The sequence below is a fragment of the Phyllostomus discolor genome, chromosome 3, assembly GCF_004126475.2.
Source record: "Phyllostomus discolor isolate MPI-MPIP mPhyDis1 chromosome 3, mPhyDis1.pri.v3, whole genome shotgun sequence".
Classification (NCBI taxonomy): domain Eukaryota; kingdom Metazoa; phylum Chordata; class Mammalia; order Chiroptera; family Phyllostomidae; genus Phyllostomus; species Phyllostomus discolor.
Genome location: NC_040905.2, coordinates 124,924,132 through 124,949,202, shown reverse-complemented (window position 1 = coordinate 124,949,202; position 25,071 = coordinate 124,924,132). Strand labels below are relative to the sequence as shown.

Here is a 25,071-nt window from a genome sequence, read left to right as displayed (position 1 = left end):
TTCTAGAAAAATATAACCTCCCAAAACTTAACAAAATGGAAGCAGAAAGCCTGAACAATCCAATAACAGCAAAAGAAATTGAAGCAGTAATCAAAAAACTCCCAACACACAAAAGCCCTGGACCAGATGGTTTCACAGGAGAATTCTACAAAGCATTTAAGGAAGAACTAACACCTATCCTTCACAGACTATTTCAAAAATCCAAAAAGATGGAAGACTCCCAAACTCTTTTTATGAGGCCAACATCATCTTAATTCCAAAACCAGATAAAGACACAACAAAGAGAGAAAACTACAGGCCAATATCGCTAATGAACATTGACGCTAAAATCCTCAACAAGATACTGGCAAACCGCATCCAACAGTACATTAAGAAGATCATACACCATGACCAAGTGGGATTCATTCCAGGGATGCAAGGATGGTACAATATTCGCAAATCAGTAAATGTAATACATCACATAAACAAAAGCAAAGACAAAAACCACATGATCATATCAATAGATGCAGAAAAAGCATTTGATAAGGTACAGCACCCATTTATGATAAAAACACTCAGTAAAGTGGGAATAGAGGGAGCATTCCTCAACATAATAAAGGCCATATATGAGAAACCTACAGCCAACATTATACTCAATGGGCAAAAATTAAAATCTTTTCCACTAAGAACAGGAACAAGACAAGGATGTCCACTTTCACCACTTCTATTCAATATAGTACTGGAAGTTCTAGCCACAGCAATCAGACAAGAAAAAGAAATAAAAGGCATCCAAATCGGAAAGGAGGAAACAAAACTGTCACTGTTCGCAGATGACATGATAGTGTACATAGAAAATCCTATAGACTCCACCAAAAAACTGCTTGACCTAATAAATGAATTTGGTAAAACAGCAGGATACAAAGTCAATATCCAGAAATCAAAGGCATTTCTGTACACCAACAATGAAACAGCAGAAGCAGAAATCCAGAAAAAAATCCCATTTGAAATAGCAAAAAGGAAAATAAAATACCTAGGAATAAACCTAACCAAAGAGGTAAAAGACCTGTATTCAGAAAACTACATAACACTGAGGAGAGACATCAAGGAAGACACAAACAAACGGAAACATATACCGTGTTCATGGATTGGAAGAATTAATATCATTAAAATGTCCATACTACCAAAAGCAATCTACACATTCAATGCAATACCTATTAAAGTACCAATGGCATATTTCACAGACATAGAACAAACACTTCAACAATTTATATGGAACCATAAACAACCCCGAATAGCTGCTGCAATTTTGAGAAAGAAGAGTAAAGTAGGAGGAATCACAATACCTGACATTAAACTATACTACAAGGCCACTGTAATCAAAACAGCCTGGTACTGGCATAAAAACAGGCACATGGACCAATGGAACAGAACAGAGAGCCCAGAAATAAACCCAAGCCTCTACGGTCAATTAATATTTGACAAAGGAAGCAGCAACATAAAATGGAATAAAAATAGCCTCTTCAACAAATGGTGTTGGGAGAACTGGACAGCTACGTGCAAAAAAAATGAAACTCGAGCACCAACTTACACCTTATACAAAAATAAATTCAAGGTGGATAAAAGACTTAAATATAAAACGTGACACCATTAAAGTCCTAGAAGAGAACGTAGGTAGGAAAATCTCAGATATTTTACGCAGAAACTTTTTCACTGACTTGTCTCCTAGAGCAAAGGACATAAAGGAAAGAATAAACAAATGGGACCTCATCAAAATTAAAAGCTTTTGCACAGCTAAGGAAAACAGTATCAAAATAAAAAGAGAACCAACTGTATGGGAAAACATATTTGCCAATGATACCTCAGACAAGGGTTTAATCTCCAAAATATATAAAGAACTTACACGACTCCACTCTAAGAAGACAAGTAACCCAATTAAAAAATGGGCAAAGGACTTGAACAGACACTTCTCCAAGGAGGACATACAGAAAATCCAAAGACACATGAAGCGATGCTCAATATTGCTAGCCATCAGAGAGATGCAGATTAAAACCACAATGAGATACCACTTCACACCAGTCAGAATGGCCATCATAAACAAAGCAACAAACAACAAATGTTTGAGAGGATGTGGAGAAAGGGGGTCCCTAGTGCACTGTTGGTGGGACTGCAGACTGGTACAACCACTATGGAAAGCAGTATGGAACTTCCTCAGAAAACTAAAAATGGATCTGCCTTATGACCCAGCAATTCCATTGCTGGGACTCTATCCTAAGAACACTAAAACACCAATACAAAAGAACCTTTGCACCCCGATGTTCATAGCAGCACAATTTACAATAGCTAGGTGCTGGAAGCAACCTAGATGCCCATCAGTAAATGAATGGATCAAGAAACTATGGTACATTTACACAATGGAATTCTATGCAGCAGAAAGAAAGAAGGAGCTCCTACCGTTTGCAACAGCATGGATGGAGCTGGAAAGCATTATGCTAAGTGAAACAAGCCAGGCAGTGAAAGACAAATACCACATGATATCACCTTTAACGGGAATCTAAACAACAAAACAAAACAAAACAAAACAAAACAACTAGCAAAATATAACCAAAGACACTGAAATAGGGGATAGCCTGACAGTGGCCAGAGGGGAGAGAAGAGGGAATTCCAGGGGGGAATGGGTAGGGATTACAGGAACAAATTTGGAGGACACATGGACAAAAACTAGGGGTGGGGGTAATGGGGGGAAGGGGGGAGGGTTGGGTCGGTGGGCTGGAATGGGAGTAGGGGGCAGAAAACTGTACTTGAACAATGATTAAAATAAAAAAAATAAAAATAAAAAAAGACAATTAAAAATAGAAAAAAAAAATTCTTCCCAATTTGATTTACAGAGTTAGTACATTCCAAATCAGTAATCCCATAAGGGTTTTTTGTTTGTTTGTTTTGTTTTGTTTTGTTTTGTTTTTGAAGAAATTGGCAACCTTATTCTACAATGTGTAAGGAAATGCAAATGGTCTGCATTAATCATATGACCTTGAAAAGGAATAATAATGTTCGAGGACATTTAAGATTTACTATAATAACAAAAAAAGAAAAGAAATTGCCATGGAAGTATAAGGATGAACAAATAGACCAATGGCAGGAATGAGGTATATGAAAATAGATTAATACACACTGTCACTTACACACTGTCACAGAGTGAACAGTTCTGCTCAGCTGTTCACTCTGGGTGCACAGTGTGAGGCAAGGCAGGTGCATGGTTCTGCTCAGCTGTTCACTCTGGGCATGCAGTGCAAGACGAGCAGGGCTCACGGTTCTCCTCAGCCAGTCACTTTGGCTTGTGCAGCTGAAATCACCCTCGGGGTCAGCCAGCTGCTGCCGGAGAGCTCCTTACAAAGCAGCTGCCCGCAGTTCTTAACAAGTGCATGGCTTTTCACACAGTCCAACTTTCCAACCAGTCTGGAGACTACCTGAGTCAAGTTCCAACGTGAGCAAACTCCTCCCTTCTCTAGGTGTTTCCTGGAACCCCAATTTCTCTGGTGCTGGCATCTAGAGTCCCAATAGATGTGTACTGCCTCTGTGTGTCTCACTTCATCTCTATTTGCCCCAGCAACTTCCATCACCCAGGTCTTTCCTGGTGCTGGGATGCCCTCCCTGCTTTGGTAGGGGAGGGATCTGGTGCTGTGACTCTCTTCCCCATACCCTTCTGGCAGGAGCTTGGCTGAAGGGCCACAGCAGCCTTTGTCCCTGTGCAGATCCTAGGGACCTTACTGTCCCAGCATAATCTCCTCACTGTCTCTTTTTCAATGTCCTCTGCAATTTTTGCCTCCAAAGTTCATATAAGCTGGGATTCCATTGGCTATTCACTCTGTTCCTCAGAAGATTGGCTAGGTGTTGCAGCTGGGCACAGGGAGAACTGGGTTCCGCTCCTGCCTACCTCACTACCATCTTCCAACTGTGTCATTTTTTTTGTTTTATTGTAAATACTTTTTGTGTCCTAATAAACCACTGACTACCACCAAAGCCATGAAGACATTCTGATAAATTTTGTTGTAGAAGCCCTATGATTTTAGCTTTTACATTTAGGTTTATAATCATCTTGAATTAATTAACTAACTTTGTGTATAGATGAGTTAGTGACCAAGATTCATTCTTCCCATAGGGATATCAAGTTATTCCACTACAGGTTGTTCATACAATTTTTCTTTCCCCATTGAATTGCATTGGTATTTTCACAGAAAATTAAACCCAGAGACAGAGACAGTACCTGAGCAGAACGGTGCTCTCAGCTTGTCTCACACTGCGTATCCAGAGGCTGAGTAGCTGAGGAGAACCACATGCCCAGCTTGTCTCAGGCTCCATGCAGAAGACTGACTCACACTGTGAGCAGCTGAGTAGCTGATTTGAGCCTGGCAGCTCACAGAGAACCTGGGCCGCAGGGCTGGAAACTATGAATATTGCAGCCAAGACCTCGTCTCCATCCTCTCAAAAACATAGGAAAGAAGTAAATCAAAGCCCAGCACCACTCTTCCTGTGGCATCTAGGAAGACCAGCAGAACTCACTGAACAGGTTTAATGTTGGCAGAAGGCTTATTATTATCTTTTTTTCTTTTAGGATCCTCTCTCTTTTTTTCCCCCTTTTTTTCTTCCCCCAAGTGAGACAATAAGACATGGAGTTACAAAGAATACAGAGACAGATCAAAAGGGGGAGCACAGGGCTTTGACCCCAAAACCTGAGAAATAGAGACAAATGTCACTTTTCTATCCTATAAAGCTGGCATTTTATTGTGTATTTGTATTACTATTATCTTGTCATCAGTTTTACCACTTTTACTTTATTAGTATTTTTTATTTCTCTTCCTTATGTTTGGTTTTCCTCATTTTATTTCTCTGTTTAATTGAATTGTTTGACTGGTTTTCCTTATACTATCTTCATCGTATTTTAATCTTCCTTCCTTCCCTTCACCCACGTTCCAATAACACACAACTCTTGATCAGGTACTTTCTATTCTAGTTATCCAAGTAATATACTTCTTGTCATATTATTGTTGTTCCAGTACTATTGTAGATAATTGTAGTTCTGTACAATTGTACATACTACACAGCAACACTCCATGATCTTAGCCCACTTCATTTTAATCCTCAGAATTATTATTGTTGTGCTTAACTGTATTCTATCTCATACTACACCTACTTTCTATACATTAATCTCACTATATCTCATCATCTAACCTTGCACAAGTGTTCTGTTTTCTGGATTCAGCTCACAATCATCCTCCCCTCTAAAAAGAATCTTATTTCACTTTCACCTTTTATAAAAAGTAGCCAGTTGGGTAAAATATTATAGTTAATGCTATACATAACCAAAGAATCTCCTATATCTTCTCTGTTTGCTGCTACTTTCAATCCCATAAAATACTCTCCTGCTGTGTTAATCCATTTTGCCTACCCCCTGCCACTGATCACATACAAGAATAGGTGGGAGCTGCAAACATCAATATACTTGCTGGAGAAGAACCACCAACAAAGGAACCACCAAAAAGTAAAAGCCCAAGTACAATAAGAGAGCCCAAACAAACAGAAAAAAGAACAAACCTAGAGCATCCAGACAAGGAGATCAAAGAAACTGCACCACTGAACCTCATAGTGTTCCTACCATAGAGGTTCACCCTACAAAGATGGCTAGCAAAGTGAAACATCAAGCAGTGCATAAACAAACAAAAAGAGTCACCTAAAATGGGGAGACAGAAAAAGAACATGCAATCAAAATGAATGGAAGACTCCCTACTAAAAGAGCTAAGTGAAATGGAGGTAACCAAACTATCAGATACAGAATTCAAAGTAATGGTTATAAAAATGCTTAAGAAACTCACAGACAACTACAACGAATTGAGTGAGAACTAAATTAGCATGAAAAAGGAAATAGAAACTGTAAACAAAAAAAAAAACAAGAAGAAATGAACAATAAAATCACAGAAATAAAAAACACATTACAAAGAATTACAAGCAGGCTGGATGAAGCAGAGGATCAAATCAGCAAGTTGTAGGACAAGGTAGAAAAAATACCCAGATAAAGCAAGAAAAGGAAAACAGACTCAGAAAGAATGAACAGATGGTAAGGGAGATGCAAGACAATATGAAATGTAAAAATTCACATATAATAGAGATATCAGGATGAGAAGAAGAAGAGCAAGGAATAGAGAACCTATTTGAAAAAGTGATAATGGAAAATATCCTTAATTTGATGAGATAAAAAGTCACACAAATCCAGAAAACAGAGTTCCAATCAAGAGAAACCCAAACAGGCCCACATTAAAGCACATCATAATTAAAATGGCAAAATTCCAAGACAAAGAGAGAATCTTAAAGACAGCAATGGAGAACTAGGAAGTAACATATAAGGGAACCCTGATAAGGTTAGCAGCTGACTTTTCAATGGAAACACTCCAAGCCAAGAGAGAATGACAAGAAATAGTCCAATTAATGAAAATCAGAGGACTGCAACCAAGATTACTTTACCAAGCAAGGCTCTCAATAAAAATGGAAGGCCAAATGAGGTGCTTCAGACAAGAGAAGTCTAAAAGAATACACCTCCACCAACCTGGCTCTGTAAGAGATGCTAAAGGTATGGCTTTAAGATAAGAAAGGAAAAGAGTGAGTGAGAGAGAGAGAGAGAGAGAGAGAGGGAGAGAGAGACATAAGAACAAAAAAATGGCAATGAATAATTAGCTGCCAATAATAACCTTAAACATAAATGGATTAAATGCTCCAATCAAAAGACATAGAAGAGCTGAATGGATAAGAAAGCATGACCCAAACACATGCTGCCTACATGAGACCCACCTCAGAACAATAGACCTACTCAGACTGAAAGTGAAGGGCTGGAAACAAATTTTCCAAGCAAATAAACAGGAATAAAAAGCCAGAGTAGCGATACTTCTAATGGACAAAATAGACCTCAAAAAAAGGGCCATAATAAAAGACCAAGAAGGTCCCATCATAATACTCAAGGGAAGAATCCATCAAGAAGACATAAACATTGTAAATATATATGCATCCAAAATAGGAGCACCCAAATACATAAAGAATCTTGGAGGACTTCAAGAAAGATATTGACAGTGACACAATTATAGTAGGAGATTTCAATACCCCATTCTCAAAAATGGACAGATCTTCCAAACAAAATATCAGCAAAGATATTGTGGCATTGAACAATGCCCTAGAGGAAATGGACTTAACTGATACTCTCTCTAATATATATATTAGTATTAGAGCATTATCAAAGATAAAAAACATGATGGGACATAAAACAAGCCTCAACAAATTCAAGAATATTGAGATCATATCAAGCATTTTCTCTGACCACAAGGGACTGAACTAGAAACCAACCCCAAGGAAAAAAACCCAAAACACTCAAACTCATGGAGATTGAATATCATGCTATTAAGCAATGAATGGGTTAATAATGAGATCAAGAAGGAAATCAAAAAGTTTCTGGAAACAAATGAAAATGAACCCACAACAACCCAAAACTTTTGGGGCACAGCAAAGGCAGTCCTGAGAGGGAAGTTCATAGTAATACAGGCCTACCAAAAAAAAGATAGAAACATTTCAAACAAACAACCTAACCCTATGCCTAAAAGAACTGGAGTAACAACAACAAGGACAACCCAGAGCAAGTAGAAGGAAGGAAATAATGAAATCAGAGCAGAATTAAATAACATAGAGAATAAAAGCACGATTCTAAGAAACATTACATCCAGAAGCTGATTCTTTGAACAGATAAACAAAATCAACAAGCCTTTAAGTAAGCTCATCAAGAAAAAAAGAAAGAGGACCCAAATAAACACAATCAGAAATGAGAGGAGAGATTACAATTGATACCACAGAAATAGAAAGAATTGTATGAAATTACTATGAAGAACTATATGCCGAGTAATTTGGAAAAGTAGGTGAAATGGACAATTTTTAGAAAATATAATCTTCCAAAACTGAATGAAAATGAAGCAGAAAGTCTGAATACACCAATACAGCTGACAAAATTGAAGAAATAATCAAAAAATTCCTGACACACAAAAGCCCTGAACCAGATGGTTTCACAGGAGAATTTTACAAAGCGTTTAAAGAAGAGGTGACCCCCATCCTCCACAGATTATTCCAAAAAATTCAAGAAGATGGAAGACTCCCAATCTTTTTCTCTGAAGCCAGCATTATCCTAACCCCAAAACCAGATAAAGGCACAACTGATAAAGAAAACTTCAGGTCAATATCGCTGATGATCATAGACACTAAAATCCTCAACAAAATATTGGCAAACAGCATCCGGTAATACATAAAAAAGATCATTCACCATGATCAAGTGGTCTTCATCTGAGGAGTGCAAGGATGGTACAATATTCACAAATCAATAAACATAATACATCACATAAACAAAAGCAAAGGCAAATATCACCTGATCATATCAACAGATGCACAAAAAGCATTTGATAAGGTACAGCACCCATTTATAATAAAAACACTCAGAAAAGTTGGAATACAGGGAGCATTCCTCAACATAATAAAGGCCATATATGAGAGACCTACAGCCAACATCATACTCAATGGGCAAAAATTAAAATCTTTTCCACTAAGATCAGGAACAAGAAAGGTTGTCCACTGTCATCAGGTCTATTCAACACAGAATTGGAAGTTCTAGCCACAGAAATCAGACAAGAAATAAAAATAAATGCATCCAAATTGGAAAAGAGGACACAAACTGTGATTGCTTGCAGATGACATAATAGTGTACAAAGAAAATACTATAGACTCCAACAACAAAAGTGTTTGACCTAATAAATGAATTTGGAAAACAGTGGGATACAAAGTCAATATCCAGAAATCAAAAGCATTTCTGTATACCAATAATGAATTACCTCAAACAGAAATCAGACAAAAAAGATCCCATTTGATAAAGCAACAAGAAAAATAAAATATCTAGGAATAAACATAACCAAAAAGATAAAAGACCTGTACTCATAAACTACACAACACTGAAGAAAGAAATTAAGAGAGACACAAACAAATGGAAACATATACTGTGTTCATGTAAAAGAAGAATTAACATCATTAAAATGTCCATACTACCCAAAGCAATTTATAGATTCAATACAACATCTATTAAAGTACCAATGACATATTTCACAGATATAGAACAAACACTTCAAAAATTTATATGGAACCATAATCAACCCCAAATAGCTGCTGCAATTTTGAGAAAGAAGAGCAAAGTAGAAGGGATCACAATACCTGATATCAAACTGTATTACAAGGCCATTGTAATCAAAACAACCTGATACTGTCATAAGAACAGACACATGGACCAATGCAATAGAATAGAGAGCCCAGAGATAAACCCAAGTCTCTACGGTCAATTAATATCTGACAAAGTGGGAAGCAGGATAAAATAGAGTAAAAATAGCCTCGTTAGCAAATGGTGTTGGGAGAGCTGGACTACTACATGCAAAAAAATGAAACTCAAGCACCATCTTACACTTTACACAAAAATAAATTCAAGGTGAATAAAAGATTTAAATATAAGTCATGATAGTATTAAAGTATAAAGGAGAATATAGGCTGGAATATCTCAGATATTCCAAACAGCAATATTTTCATTGATATATCCCCTACAGCAAGGAACATAAATGGAAAAATAAACAAATGGGATCTCAAAGTAAGCTTCTGACAAGCTAAAGGAAACAACATTAAAGTGAAAAGAGAACAAACCATATGGGAGAACATATTTGCCAGTGATACCTCAGAGAAGGGTTTGATTTCCAAAACATATTAAGTAGTCACATGACTCCACTCTAAGAGAACAAGCAACCCAATTAAAGAATGGGCAAAGAACTTGAACAGACACTTCTCCATGAAGGACATACAGAGGGTCCAGAGACATATGAGAAGATGCTCAGTATCACTAGCTATCAGAGAGATGCAAATTAAAACCACAGTGAGATACTACTCCACACTGGTCAGAATTGCCATCATAATCATAGCAACAAACAAGTGTTGGGGAGGATGTGAAGTAAAGGGAACCCTAGTGTGTTGTTGGTGGGATTGCTGACTGGTGTAACCACTATGGAAAACTGTGGAATTTCCTCAGAAAACTAAAAATTGAACTGCCTTTTGACTCAGCAGTTCCACTGCTAGGATTATATTTTAAGAACCCTGACACACCAATCCAAAAGAACCTATGCATCCCAATGTACATATCATCACAATTTACAGTAGTCAAGTGCTGGAGGCAACCTAAGTGCCCATCAGTAAATAAATGGATGAAAAGACTATGGTACATGTACACAATGGAATTCTATGCAGCAGATAGAAAGAAGGAGCTCCTACCCTTTGTGACAGCATGGATGGACCTGGAGAGCATTATGGTAAATGAAATAAGCCAGGTGGTGTAAGACAAATACCATATGATCTCACCTTTAACAGGAACCTAATCAACAAAATGAACAAGCAAGCAAAGTATAGCTAAAGACATTGAAATTGAGAGCAGGCTGACAGTGACCAGAGGGGAGAGGGGTAGAGATAATGGGGGAAAATAGTGAAGGGATTACAGGAACAATTATAAAGGACACTTTGAGAATAATAAGGGGGTGTGGAAACAGGGGAGAAAGGTGGGGAGGGCTGGGATGGTGGGGAGGGGTGGGGGAAAATGCAGAAAACTGTACTTGAACAACAATAAAAATGTTAAAAAATGAAAACAAATAGAACTCTATTAAAATTAAATCTTGTTTTAATATGAAAGTATTAGAAATTAGAAGGCAAGATTCAGAGAGGGGAAAATATGACACATGATTCACTTTCAAAACCAATAAAGGACTTGTATAGATTAATAGAAAAACCAGTATTCGAACAAATCTATAGTCATTGGAGACAAAGCTTGATGACAACTCTGCAGCTTGGCTTCTTTGCCCTAGTGGGCAAATAAAAGTTCAATCTGACAATTCCTTGTGAAATTCCAGCAAGTAAAATCTGAAAAAGGCTATATAATCAATTACTATTCTTGTGGTGTTTATGGAAATAGCCAGGCCAAATTGAACTTAATGCAGTCTCTTTAATAGAAAATAAGGCTAATTTAGGGGGGAAATTTTATTCAATAAAATCTGCAATACACAGTTATAAATATTAGAATCTATTTAAAGTTTTATTTTTCACCTACAAACTGAATTGAATCTTAAATTTTTCTAGTTTTCTTTCAAACTAGTGTTTCATTCTTCTTTCATCCTTTGGTGTGGAATTATTGAGAAGTACTGATGCAGTGTCAACCATACAGAATTTACCTGTGCACTTGATAATATCACCAGACATTTAAACTACAGTTTAAAAGGATCGCTCAGACTGTTATTGCTTAATTTCATCCCAACAAATGCCTTGCATTTGGAAGTCTCATCTGACACTCTTTGCAAACATAAACTGATTTATGATTTACTGTGTTCATTAACCTTTATGTTCTTTGTTTTCATAGAATGTATACTATGACCTTATTTAACTTATTGCTTGTTAACACAGTATAGCCGTCACTTTAGAAGCTCATTTGCATTGCCACCTCCTGAAATGAGACTTACTGGTTTGGCTGAATCGACTTATCAGGACTAGGTGGTTGAATTGGATACAACAGTTCTATATCAAGATGATGATGCCTCAGGGATTCCAGCCCATCCCCACTTTGGAAGAATCAGCTAATAGCTTTTCTGTACCAGTTTCAAATCCCGTTCCCTTGTCTTTCTTAGATCAGGCAGCGGGAGACTTCCATACCCCTCATAGGCAGGAACTAATCCATTATCAGCAGGATGCATTATTGAAAACTGACCATCCTCCCTCATCAACCCTAAAAGATTTGGGGAATGGAAGTTTCTGAAGGGGAATGAGACAGGATAGTAAGACGCTAGGAAAATCCCTAGGCAAGTGAAATGGGGAAACAGACAAGAAAATTAAAGGAGGTCAAACAATTTGAGCATTTACAGCCAGTTTGTGAATCACAAGACCTTATCTCCCCTAGCCAAGGACACTTGAGAGTAAATGCCTTATATCCCTCCCCACCTAATCAGAGAATACATAACCTTTCTAGCCTTAAATCATAGGTGTCTGGCAAAGGGAGGAAGAGGAATTCTAATACAAATGGAGAGATAACACTGGAACAAAGGGATCCAGCTTGGGAAGAAGCTGCAAGACTCCCCTTTCAGCTCCCCCTCCCTTTATTCCCAAGAGAAACAAAATATCTGTAGTCCCACTAAGAATATCCCCATCCCAAATTCCCACATTTCCCCTATATGAACTTGCTTCTGAAAGCTCAAGGTAAAGTGGATGTTAGGGATTTTACCTACCACTTTCTCAGACTGCTGGCCTCTGATATTAATAAAAGCACAATTATAATCCAAATAAAAGAAAGGAAAACAGTATTTAGATTTCACAGCCATGTCAAATTTCTATAAAAGTTTTTAAGTGTTTGTTCTTAATTTATATAGTAAATTCATCTACCAGTAAGAGTATCTGTGTATTGTCACAAATCCAAGCCTTGCTAAGTAGCCCTACATAGTGAACACCAGTTCATATAATTCATTCAGCTTCAGTTCATTTACTTTTTCAAATGTCAGGGATTCAGAATCAAAGTCTTTACCTATCCAATAACTAATTAAGTTCTGATTCAGTTGATTGAAAGTGCAGAAAGCAGCTCTATAATTACTTGTAATATTTTACTTCTGGGAAGCTGGAAATTAAGATTTTTTAATAGATTTTATTTATTTATTTTTAGAAAGGGGAAGGGAGGGAGAAAGAGAGGGAGAGAAACATGTGGTTGTGTTTCACATGTTCCCAACCGAGGACCTGGCCCACAACCCAGGCATGTGCCCTGACTGGGAATCAAACCAGCATTTTTCGGTTCAAAGGCCAGCACTCAATCCACTGAGCCACACCAGCCAGGTCAGAATTAAGGTTTTTTTAAGTATTATTATGTATTTTGTGTGGGGAAAACCATGATAGCTGCTCTGTGAAATTGTTTTAAAACTTTTCTTTTATTGTGGTAAAGTATACATAATAAAATTTACCATTTTAACTATCTTTAAGTATATGGATCTGTGGTATTAAGTACATTCACATTGTTGTGCAACCATTACCTCCTTACATCTCCAAAACTTATTTCATCTTTCCAAACTAAAACTTTCTACCTATTAAATAGGGCTCTGTGAAATTTAGACCTGCAAGGGCCTCATTATAGCATTAATCCTGTCTATCTTTGACACATTTTTGCCTTTCTCTTTGTTCAGCTCAGCTATTTATTGTTCTGTTGTACTTAGCAATCTTTGTTTTCTTATTTAGGGTACATCACCGAAGGGTTCCTGCTTATGCAACATGCTTTGGATAAGGCCATCATGAAATACCATAACCACACTGCTGCAAAAATGCTGTTCAGAGATGTTCGCGTTCTTGTTCAGAGATTTCCATACCCAATATATTATCATGATTACTTCTTCACCTTTTTTGGTATTTTCATCCCTTTAGTAATCTTATTTATCTTTGCTATGAATCATCTTACCCTCATTCAATCTATTGTGTGGGAAAAGGAAAATCGATTAAAGGTAACTCCACTTTTCTTGTGGTACATAAAGCTGCATGGAACATGCTGGGTCTTTTGGGAAAACTTCTAAAAATCTTTATTGAATTTATTGGGGGTAACATTGGTTAATAAAATTATGTAAGTTTCAGGTGTACAATTCTATAATACATCATCTGTATAATGTGTTGCATATTTACCACTCCAAGTCAATCTCCTTCCATCACCATTTATCTAACCTTTACCCTTTTCTACTTCACCCTACCCTTCTACCCCTCTGTAATCACCATACTCTTCTGTGTCTATGAGTTTTTTTATTTTTGCTTAATTCCTTCACCTTTGCATCCAGCCTGGCAACACCCTACTCCTCCAATTGTTAGTCTGTTTTCTCTATGAGTCTGTTACTATTTTGTTTGTTTATTTTGTTCATTAAATTCCACATACAAGAGAAAATCATATGGTATTGGTTTTTCTCTGACTAGCTTATTTCACTTAGCATAATGCCCTCCAGGTCAATCCCTGCTGTCACAAAGGGTAAGATTTATTCCGTTTTTACACCTGAGTAGTATTCTGTTGTGTAAATATAACACAGCTTTTCTATCTACTCATCTACTGATAGACACTTGGGCTGCTTCCAAATCTTGGCTATTTTAAATAATGCTTCATAGATCATAAAGAACATAGGGGTGCTTATTTTTTCAGCTTTTCTTTTGTTAAATTTCTAATTTCATTATATTGTCATTAGAAAATATATATTTTATGATTTCAGTTTTTTTAAGTGCAGTATAACTTATTTTGTGACCTTACACATTGTCTATCCTGGAGATGTCCCATGTACACTTGAGAAAAATGTGAATTCTCATGTTGTTGGGCAGTGTGTTCTGCATATGTCAGCAGATGCAATTGATTTATAGTGTTGTTCACGTCCTCTTTTTTTAATTGATCTTCTCTTCTATTACTTATTAAAAGTAGTGTATTGAAGTCTCCAGCTATTGCTGTAGAACTATTTCTCCCTTTAGGTCTGTAATTTTTTTATTCTTGCATTTTGAAGCTGTGATATTGATACATATATGTTGTAGCTCTTACACCTTCATGGTAAATTGAAACTCTTTTCAACATACAATGTCTTTGTCTACTGTAACAGTTTTTTAAAAAAATCCTCATCTGAGGATATTTTTACCAATTTTAGAGAGAGAGAGGAAAGGAAAGGGGGGGAGAGAGAGAGAGAGAGAGAGAGAGAGAGAGAGAGAGGCATTGATGTGAAAAAGAAACATTAATTGGTTGCCTTCTGTATGTGTCCCAACTAGGGAATCAAATTGGCAACCTAGGTGTGTGTCCTGACTGCAGATCAAACCTGCAACTTTTTGGTGCACAGGATGATGCTCCAACCAACTGAGCCAACTGGCCAGAGTTTCTATAACAGTTTTAAGTTTATTTTGTCTATTAGGATAACTATCCAGGTTTTCTTTTGGTAACCACTTCTATGGAATATCTTTTTCAAAATTTTCACTTCAACCTATTTGTGTCTTTGGATCTAAAGTGAGTCTTAACAACAGTCTCAACTACCTTAACTTAAGTAATATTTGTAAAGTACTATACTTAATAATGGCACAATATACATTGTTTGCAAGTACACTGGATAAACTAGATACTTGAAGTAATAGAGTATTCTCCTAACAAAATGGAATTAAATTATGGATTCAATAAATGTAATACATCTAGGAAAAATCAAATATTTGAAAGTAGGCCATATGTTATGTCAAAAAACAAATCTCAATAAACTTAATAGCATTGAAATAATAGAGTTCATTTTTATAACAGTGGATGGAAAATTAAGACACAGAAAAAGTATGATATCAGTAAAACTCCAGTATTTTTGTAATTAAACAACAAATTTGCAAACAACTAATAGATCAAATAATAAGTTATAAAGGAATTAAAAAATATTTCAACCTAAATAATGGTGAAAGTGAAGCTTCTCAAAAATGCTGATATGCAACTAAATCTGAGATTTTAGGTAAATTTATAACTTTTAATGACTATTATTAAAAATAAAGAAAGGTGATCAATAATCTAACCATCTTAAGCCATAAGAAGAGCAATTTAAAAGAAAAAAAGAAACAAAGGAGAAAAGAGAAAAAATAAGTGAAAAGTTAATTTTTTTATTCAGGCATAATTGACATGCTAGTTTTAGGAGAAGAAAAATGATTCAATAACTATATACACTGTGAAATGATCACAACCATTTGTATGGTAATACACATTACCATCCATAGTTATAATATTTTTTCATGTGATAAGGACTGTTAGGATCCACTGTCTAGCACTTTCAAATATACAACACACTATTACTACCTCTAGTTACTGTGCTGTGCATTACATTCCCATGACTTAATTTATTTTATATAACTAATTTATATCTTTCGATACTCTTCGCTTATTTTGCCCACCCCCTTTTTCATGCTCCTGAAAACCACCAATCTGTTCTCTATCTGTGAGATTGTTTTTTTATTTGCTTCTTTTCTCAGATTCCCCATATAAGTGCAATAATATGGTATTTATCTTTCTCTGTCTGACATATTTCACTTAGTATAATGCCCTCCAGGTCCATCAAAATTGAGAGGAAGTTTCAGAGATTTCCCATATATCTCCTGCCCCTACACATATGTAGACTCTTGCAATTACTCACAACTTCCACCAGAGTGTTATATATGTTATAATTGATTCACACATCAAAATCATTTATAGTTCAAGTTTTAAATTAGGGTTCATTCTTGGTGTTGTACATTCCTTTAATGCCTCTTGGAAGAGAACATAATAAATAGAAAGGAAATATTAATCTAAGTGGTTTATGGTTTTCAAGTATTTTTTATGTCTGAACAATATCTGATTCTGGGGAAATCATGTCAGAGCTTATATGCATCACAGCACTGCCACTCATTAGTTGAATAATTATAATCAAGTCACTTGACATTCTGAAGTTTGATTTTCTCTTCCATAAACTGGTCATAACCCATTTCAGTTGTGGTAGAAATTGAATTAGATAATATTGTCAATGCATTTTGTATAATTATAAGTTTTATACATTTGGTTTGTGTTAACTCTTCCACAGGAGTACCAGCTAATGATAGGACTCAGTAATTGGATGCTCTGGGCTGCCTATTTCTTCACATTCTTCACTTTGTACTCAGGTGTCATCTTGTTGATGTGCTTAATTTTCTTTGCCAAGGCAAGTGTCTATTTTCTGCAGCTAAACTTAAGAGGGAAACAGAGACCTAGTGTGAACTTCTTATATTCGGGTTGCCAGGGAATGAATATGTGCCTGCTTAGTACTCTGCAAAGTAACCTTTCAACCCAGATGTGTGGACCTTCTGTAGTTAGTAAATTGTTTCCTCTCCATCTCCCTGAGCACTGTTATCAGTTTCACTAGGACTATTAAAATGTTTAAAGATGTTTCATTTCTCTGCTTTGGTTTTGCTGTGACACCACTGAGGGTATGACTAAACTGACTTCCTCATTGTTTTGCTAGGTGGAACCTGTTCCAGTCATCCAGTACAGTGACCCATCTCTTGTTTTTGTCTTTTTGCTGTGTTTTGCCATCTCCACAATATTCTTCAGCTTTATGGTTAGCACATTTTTCAATAAAGGTGAGTCTAAAACTACTCCTGGGAGAGGTTCTCAGTGAATAAATGAGGATCACTTCTGGAAGCTCCTTCTGAACTTTAGTTGCAACCTCATCTATAGCCTCTGTTTACTGAAAAGATAAGCGTATGCACATGAAATGACTTGAAAGGGAATGAAGAGAGCATAGTATACATGTGAATAAAGAGTAAAGACCAAAGTAAAGTTATATTTGCATATTCTTTCTAACCTTTAGCTGCGAAATCATTCATAGTATGTGGTCCACCATCTACCAGGAAGGATTGAGATTGATCAGGCTTCTGTATATACTGTTGGAAGGATTAAACTCTGCCAGTATCTGGTGAGGATACTGCAGTGTGTAAAGAGGAAGAAAACAACAGAATTGCTTCACTGAATGGAAGAATCCTTGCACTTAATAATAGGTTCTCACTGTATGCCTGCTGTATATTTGAAATAGTATGTGTCCCAGTGGATCTTACATAGACCTTGGAAATGTGAATAACAGTCACATGCACAAAAAAATGATTTGACAGACATGCAGAGCACAAAGAAAATTAATGGAGCATACTGTACACGTGAAGAAAGGATTAAAATACTCCAGCTTCAGGTTGAAGTTGAGATAAACCTAACTTGCTGCAGAGTTTGTTTTTAAACATTATTGAAGAATAGGAAGACTGGAATGGAAGTCAGACTTGACTTCACTAAGTACCCATTAATTACTTCATTCAGATATTTGTGTCAGCACAGTATCTAATATAAAAAAGCAAACAAAATTATTCGCTTTCTTTTTTAAGGGTTCAGATGCCAATAGCAGGCATGACCAAATAGCTCTATTTTATTTTCATTTTTCTCAGCACATTATCATGGGTATTATTAATTGATTGGTTCTCACAAGGTACAGGATTATACATACAACTTACATGAAGCCAAACAAAAACAAAAAGTACACCCAATCCAGGTGATAAAAATAAGTAATGTGTCCACTCTGGCGAGTGTGGCTCTTGGAGTATCATCTGTAACCAAAGGATTATAGATTGGATTCCTGGTCAGGGCACATACCTAGGTTACATATTTGATCCCTGGTCCAGGAATATATGGGAGGCAACCATATTTGCTTCTCTCTAGCATCAATGTTTCTCTCTCTCCCTTTGTCTCTTTTTAAATGAAATGAAAACAAAAATATCCTCAGGAAAGGATAAAAAAAGTTAAGTAGTGTGTCAACATAAGGCAGAATGTGATATACCAAAGAGTAAAATAAGCAGAAAATAAATACCAATGTTTTTCATTTAGGGCATTATGGCGGACTAAATATTCTGAATATTTTGTGTGTGGGTGTTGGTACATATGTGTAAGACTTTCATTATAGTACACAGTTAAGAATGGAGTTTCTGGGTCATTGTGTTTGTGAATGTCCAAGCTAAAAATGTCCAACCACTTAGGAGTGGTGCTTTGCATTTAGTCCCACTGGAAGAAAATGAACATTCCTATCGCTTTTTGAGATTGACAACATTTAGCGATGTTAAACTTTCATTTGATGCACTAGAGATATTTAAAATTTTAAAAATGTAAAAACTATTTTAAAAAATAAAATTTAATTTTATTTAAAAATAAAACCATTTTATTGGTAATTTTTAAAAATAAAATTTATATAAATATTTTATTTTAAAGTATATTATTATTATTATTTTATTATTGATTATGTTATTACAGTTGTCCCAATTTTCTACCTTTACTTTCCTCCATCTGGTACCCCACTTCCCTCCACCAATCTCTCCCCTTAGTTCATGTCCATGAATCATGCATATAAATTCTTCGGCTTCTCCCTTTCCTGTATTATTATTATGTCCCCCTGTCTATTTTGTACCTACCAATTATGCTTTTTAATCCCTGCACTTTTTCTCCCATTCTCCCCCTTCCACCTTCCAGCTGATAATCTTCCAAATGACCTCCAAACCTATGATCCTGTTCCTGTTCTGGTTGATTACTTAGTTTGTTTGTTTATTTTTTAGATTCAGTTGTTGATAGTTGTGAATTTGTTGGTTGCCTTTTAATATTAATAGCTTTGATCTTCTTTTTCTTATATAAGCCCCTTTCACATTTCATGTCATAATGGCTGGGTGATGATGAGCTCTTATTGCTTTACCTTGTCTAGGAAGCACTTTATCTGCCTTTCCATTCTAAATGATAGCTTTGCTGGATAGAGTAATCAAGGCCATAGGTCTTTTCCTTTCATGACTTTGAATACTTCTTGCCTAGTCCCTTCTAGCTTGCAATGTTCCTTTTGAGAAATCTGCGGACAGTCTTCTAGAAACTCCTTTGTAGGTAACTCTCTGCTTTTCTCCTGCTGCTTTTAATATTCTCTCTTTACCTTTAACCCTTGGTATTTAATTATGATGTGTATTGGTGTGATCCTCTTTGGGCCTCTATACTTCCTGGACTCAAATGTCTATTTCATTTGCCAAACTAAGGAAGTTTTCTTTCATTATTTTTTCAATTAAGTTTTCAGTTTCTTGTTCTTCCTCTTCTCCTTCTGGCATCCTTATGATTCAGATGTTGGTACTTTTGGAGATGTCCTGGAGTCTTCTTTTACTATCCTATATTTTTTTTTATTCTTGTTTTTTCTTTCTGTTCTGGTTGAAGGTTTATTTCTTCCTTATGTTCCAAATAGGCATCCTTTCCTTCACTGCTACTTCCCTGTAGATTTTTCTTTATTTCACTTAGTGTAGCTTTCATTCCTTCCTTTATGTTGTTCCCATTCTCAATGAGTTCTTTGAGCATCCTGCATCAACAGTGTTTTGAACTCTTCGTCTGATAGATTCACTCTCTCTGTTTCATTTGGTTGTTTTTCTGGGGTTTTGTTCTGTTCCTTCATTTGGGCTATATTTCTTTTTCTTCTCAATTTGGCAGTCTCCCTGTGTTTGTTCCTATGTACTGGGTAGAGCTGCTTTGATTCCCTGTAAAAGGCACCTGTAAATTGTCTACACAGGCGCCAGAGTCGAGCAATCCACTTCACTGCTTTGTGGCTCTGTGTAGGGAAATGGCTTGGATAGGGCACCATGCCACTGCCTGGCTTCTGGTGGTTTGCCCTGCACTCACCCCATTTCCAGTCACTTCACCCACTCCCCATATGTGACTGGCACCCTTCCATCTGTTGCCCTGGTGTTGAATACCAGAGTGGGTGGGCTGTATAGGTTTTAAGACCATGTGGGTTCTTTAAGTAGCTTTTCCTGAAAATCCAGCACTTTTCTTCTGCTGCCCTAAAACCCACTGGTTTATACAGCCAGAAGATAATGGGGAGTTATCTTCTCAGCACTGGAAACCTGGGCAGTGTGATCTGGACTGGGGCTGGGAAGTTCACTTCCTAGGATCCCTTCTTACTTTTAACCACCACATGTAATGTGGGACCTGTGGAGCTATTTCACCTCCACTGCCTCTCTGAGCCATACCAGTTTCCTCACCTCTCTGCCCTGTTTCTGTATCTCTGCCTCTCCTAGCCATCTGGATCAATGTAGCTTCTTTAAATCCTTGGTAGTTGGATTTCCATATAGTTTGAGTTTCTGTCAGTTGTAGGTGTTATTTGTTTTGAGATTTAGTTGTAATTCTTTTTGTGGTTGTGCATGGAGGTAAAGCATGTCTGCTTACACCTCCATCGTGCCTGTAAGTTGGTAGTTTTTGATTACTGCTTTAATTTTATTGGTTGTTATCGGTCAGTTTAGAATCTGTTTCTTCTTGATTAAGTTTTGGAAGGTTGTATGTTCCTAGGAATTTATGATTTTCACCCCAATTGTCCAATTTATTGACATAAAATTTCTCATAGTATTTTCTCAAAATCCTTTGTATTTCTTGGTGCTAGTTATTACTTCTACTGTTTATTTCTGATTTTATTTATTTGGGCCCTCTTTATTTTCTTGATGAGTCTGGTCAGAAGTTTGTAATCTTTTTTAACTTTTTTAAGAAACCAGAAATCTTTTTTAACTTTTTTGTTTTTATCAATCTTATTTTTTAGACACTACTTTACTTCTTTCTGCTCTGATCTTTATATTTCCTTTCTTCTACTGACTTTGGGCTTTGTTTGTTATTCTTTTTCTAGTTCTTTTAGGCATATATTTAATACTTTTTTAATAGATGTAGGCTTTTACTGCTATGAATTTCTCTTTTAGGAGTACTTTTGTTGTGTTACATAGATTTTAAGTTGTTGTGTTTTATTATCATTTGTCAAAGTGTCTTTTGATTTCCTCCTTAATATCTTTGTTAAGCCATTTATTATTTTGTAGCATGTTCTTTACCCTCCATGTCTTTGTGTTTATAAAATTTTTGTTCTTGTAATTGATTTCTAGTTTCATACCATTGTGATCAGATAAGATGCTTGATAGGATTTCAATCTTAAACTTATTGAGACTTGTTTGGTATCCTAACATGTGGTGTATCTTAAAAAATATTTCATGTGTACCTGAAAGGAATGAATATTCTGCTGCTTTGGAGTGAAAATCTCTAAAAGTATCAGTTAAATCCATCAGATTTTTGTCATTTGAGGACATTGTTTCCTTGTTGATTTTCTTCCTAGACGATCTATCCATTGATTCCAATGGGGTGTTAAAGTCCTTTACTATGACTGTATTACTATCAAGGTCTCCCTTTATGTTCATCAATATTTGCTTTATATATTTAGTTGCTCCCCTATTGGAGTCATAAATCTTTACAAGGGTTATGTCATCTTATGGTATTGATTCCATTATCATTATGTAATGTCTTTTTTGTCTTTTATTACAGCCTTTGTTTTAAAGTCTATTTGGTCTGATATAAGTATTGCTATTCCAGGTTCTTTTATCATTTTTATTTGCATGAAATATTGTTTTCCATTCCTTTACTTTTAGTCTGTGTGTGCCTTTTAGTCTTCAGAGGGTCTCTTGTAGACGGCATATGTGTGGGACTTGTTTTCTTATTCATTCAGCCACTGTACATTTTTTTATTAGAACTGTTAAGCCCTTTGCATTGAAAATGATTATTGATAGGTACATAGTTATTGCAATTTTATTATTTTTTAAAAGATTTTATTTATTTACTTTTAGTTCCATCCATACTTGTTTCCTTGTTGTACAGGGAGCATTATGCTAAGTGAAATAAGCCAGGAAGTGAAAGACAAATACCATATGATCTCACCTATAAGAGGAACCTATTATACAAAACAAACAAGCAAGCAAAATATAACCAGACACATTGAAATAAAGAATAAACTGACAGTAACCAGAGTGGGGGAAAGGGATAACAGGGGAAAATACGGCAAGGGCCATCATGGAACATTTATGAAGGACACATGGACAAAGCCAAAGGATATAGGTTCAAGGGTGGGAGTCAGGAATGGGTAGGGAGGTGGGAGTGATGGGGTGAAAATGGAGACAATCGTACTTGAACAACAATTAAATAACTAACTAACTAAATAAATAAATAGATAGATAGTTTTAGATAAAGGGGGAGAGAGGGAGAAAGAGGGGAAGAGAGGGAGAAAGAGAGGGAGAGAAACATCAATGTGTGGTTGCACTTCTGTGGCCCCTACTGGGGACCTGGCCCACAACCAAGGCATGTGCTCTGACTGGGAGTAAAGCCAGTGACCCTTTGGTTCATAGGCCAGAACTCAATACATTGAGCCACACCTGCCAGTGTGCCATTTTTCTATTTATATTTATAGTTCTTTTTTTCCTTTTTGGATGCATCACTGCTGTATATCTTCTCCCATTTAATAGTGGCTTATCTTTTCATTTTGATGGTTTCCTTTTCTATGTAAAAATATTATACTACGATGTAGTTTCATTCATTTATTTATTTTTGTTTCCCTTGCCTGAGGAGATATATTGGTGAAAAATATTGCTGCAAGAAATGCCTGAGATATTACTTTCTATTCAATCTTTTTTTAATTTATTAAGATTTATTTTATGTCCCAACATGTGGTCAACCTATGAGAATATTCTAAGTGCACTTGAGAAGAATGTATATTTTACTGCTCTGAAATCAAATGTTCTGTAAATATCAGTTAAAAACAAATGATCCAGTTTATCATGCAAACTTGCTGTGACCTTGTTTATTTTTTGGTCTGGAAGATTTATCCATTGGTGACAGTGGGGTATTGAAATTTACTACTATGACTGTATTGCTGTTGATGTCTCCCTTAATGTCCACCAAGATTTTTTTTTCAGGCTGGTGCTCAATCCACTGAGCCACACCAGCCAGGCCACCAAGATTTTCTTTATATGTTTAGATGCTCCTGTCTTGGTTACATCCTCTTGTTTGATTCCTTTAGTATTATGTAGTGACCTTTTTGTCTTGTTATGGCCTTTCTTTTAAAGATTATTTTGTCAGACATGTGTTGCTACCCAAGCTTTTTTGTTTGTTTCCATTTACATGGATTATTTTTCCATCTATATACTTTCAATCTCTGTGTATCTTTTGTTATGTGGTATACCTCTCTTTTTTGTCTTTATTTTTCCTATGGACACTATAGTAGATGTTTCCTTTACCTCCAACTTGCCTTTCTTTTTCCAGCCTCTGCTACTCTTTTCCTAAGACCATCACCATACTGTATTCTCTTTTCATGGAGAGAGAAAACAGTGTGGTGATGGGTATTTTTTTTGCCAATCCCTTCACCTTCTTTCATTTGGTCTACTTTCACTTCCTCTCTGACAGCTGTGTGTTCCACTGTCCATGTCTCTGTTTTATTTTGTTCATCAATTTATTTTAATCATTAGATTCCACATATAACTGATATCATATTTTATTTGTCTCTCTTGGATTGGCTTGTTTCACCTAGCATAATTAAGTTCAGGTCCATTTATGCTGTTGCAAAAGGTAGTATTTCCTTCTTTTTTTATGGCCGTATATAATTACATTATGTAAATGTACCACAGCTTTGTAGACTGCATATACAGGCTCATGTTTCCTTTTTTATTTTTTAAATTGATGTCAAATTTTTATTCTAAAATATAAAGCTCTTCTGAATTAAAGTACAGTTGACATACAATATTATATTAGTTTTAGGTGTAGAACATAATGAGATTTCACATTTATATACCTTACAGAGTGATCACCAAAAAAAAAAATCCACCATCAATCTGTTACTGTACAAAGCTATGATATTATTCCCTATGTTGTACTTTATATTCCCATGACTTATTTATAAGTTTTTACCTCTTAATCCCCTTAACTTTTTTGCCCATAACCCCACCACCCAAGCATCTGGCAACTAACAGTTTTCTCTATCTATGGGTTGGTTTGTTTTGTTTGTTCATTTCTTTAGCTTTTTTTTAAGATTCTACACCTAAGTGAAATGATACAGTATTTGTCTTTCTCTGACTTAATCTCACTTACCATAATACCCTCAGGGTCTACTCAAGTTGCCATAAATGGCAAGATTTATTTATTTTTCATGGTGGAGTACTATTCTTTATCCTTTTACCTAGTAAGGGACACCTAGGTTGCTTTAATAACTTGGCTACTATAAATAATGCTGCAGAAAACATAGGTGTGCATATATCTTTTTGAATTGTTTCATTTTCTTCAGATAAGCCCCCAGAAGTGAAATTGCTGGGTCCTTCTTTATTTCTTGTTATATAGCCTTTTTTTAAGGGTCTTTTTGTATGATATAAGTATTGCTATCCCAGCTGCTCTTCCTTTTTTTCATTTCCATTTTCATGAAATATCTTTTCCGTCCCTTCATTTTCGGTTTCCATGTGTCTTTCAATCTGGAGTTGTTTCAATTGGTGTCTCAGTGAGAAATTCACAACCTGAGTTTTCTTCAGTCCTTTGGCACCCCCACATGTAAGTCTCACTGGTTTTCAAAGCCAGAGGTTATGAGGGCTCCCCTTCCT

The 25,071-nt window shown here is 36.0% G+C and overlaps 1 protein-coding gene across 1 annotated transcript in view; it reads left to right on the top strand.

Moving 5' to 3' along the window:
• The window catches only part of LOC114506931 (ATP-binding cassette sub-family A member 3-like), a 309,809-nt gene that overhangs the window by 39,498 nt on the left and 245,240 nt on the right, over positions 1–25,071 (top strand). The window contains exons 5-7 of the mRNA XM_028524874.2: positions 13,336–13,595; positions 16,683–16,799; positions 17,100–17,217. Of these exons, the coding sequence (XP_028380675.1) occupies positions 13,336–13,595; positions 16,683–16,799; positions 17,100–17,217 (495 nt within the window). The remainder of the gene's footprint in view (positions 1–13,335; positions 13,596–16,682; positions 16,800–17,099; positions 17,218–25,071) is intronic.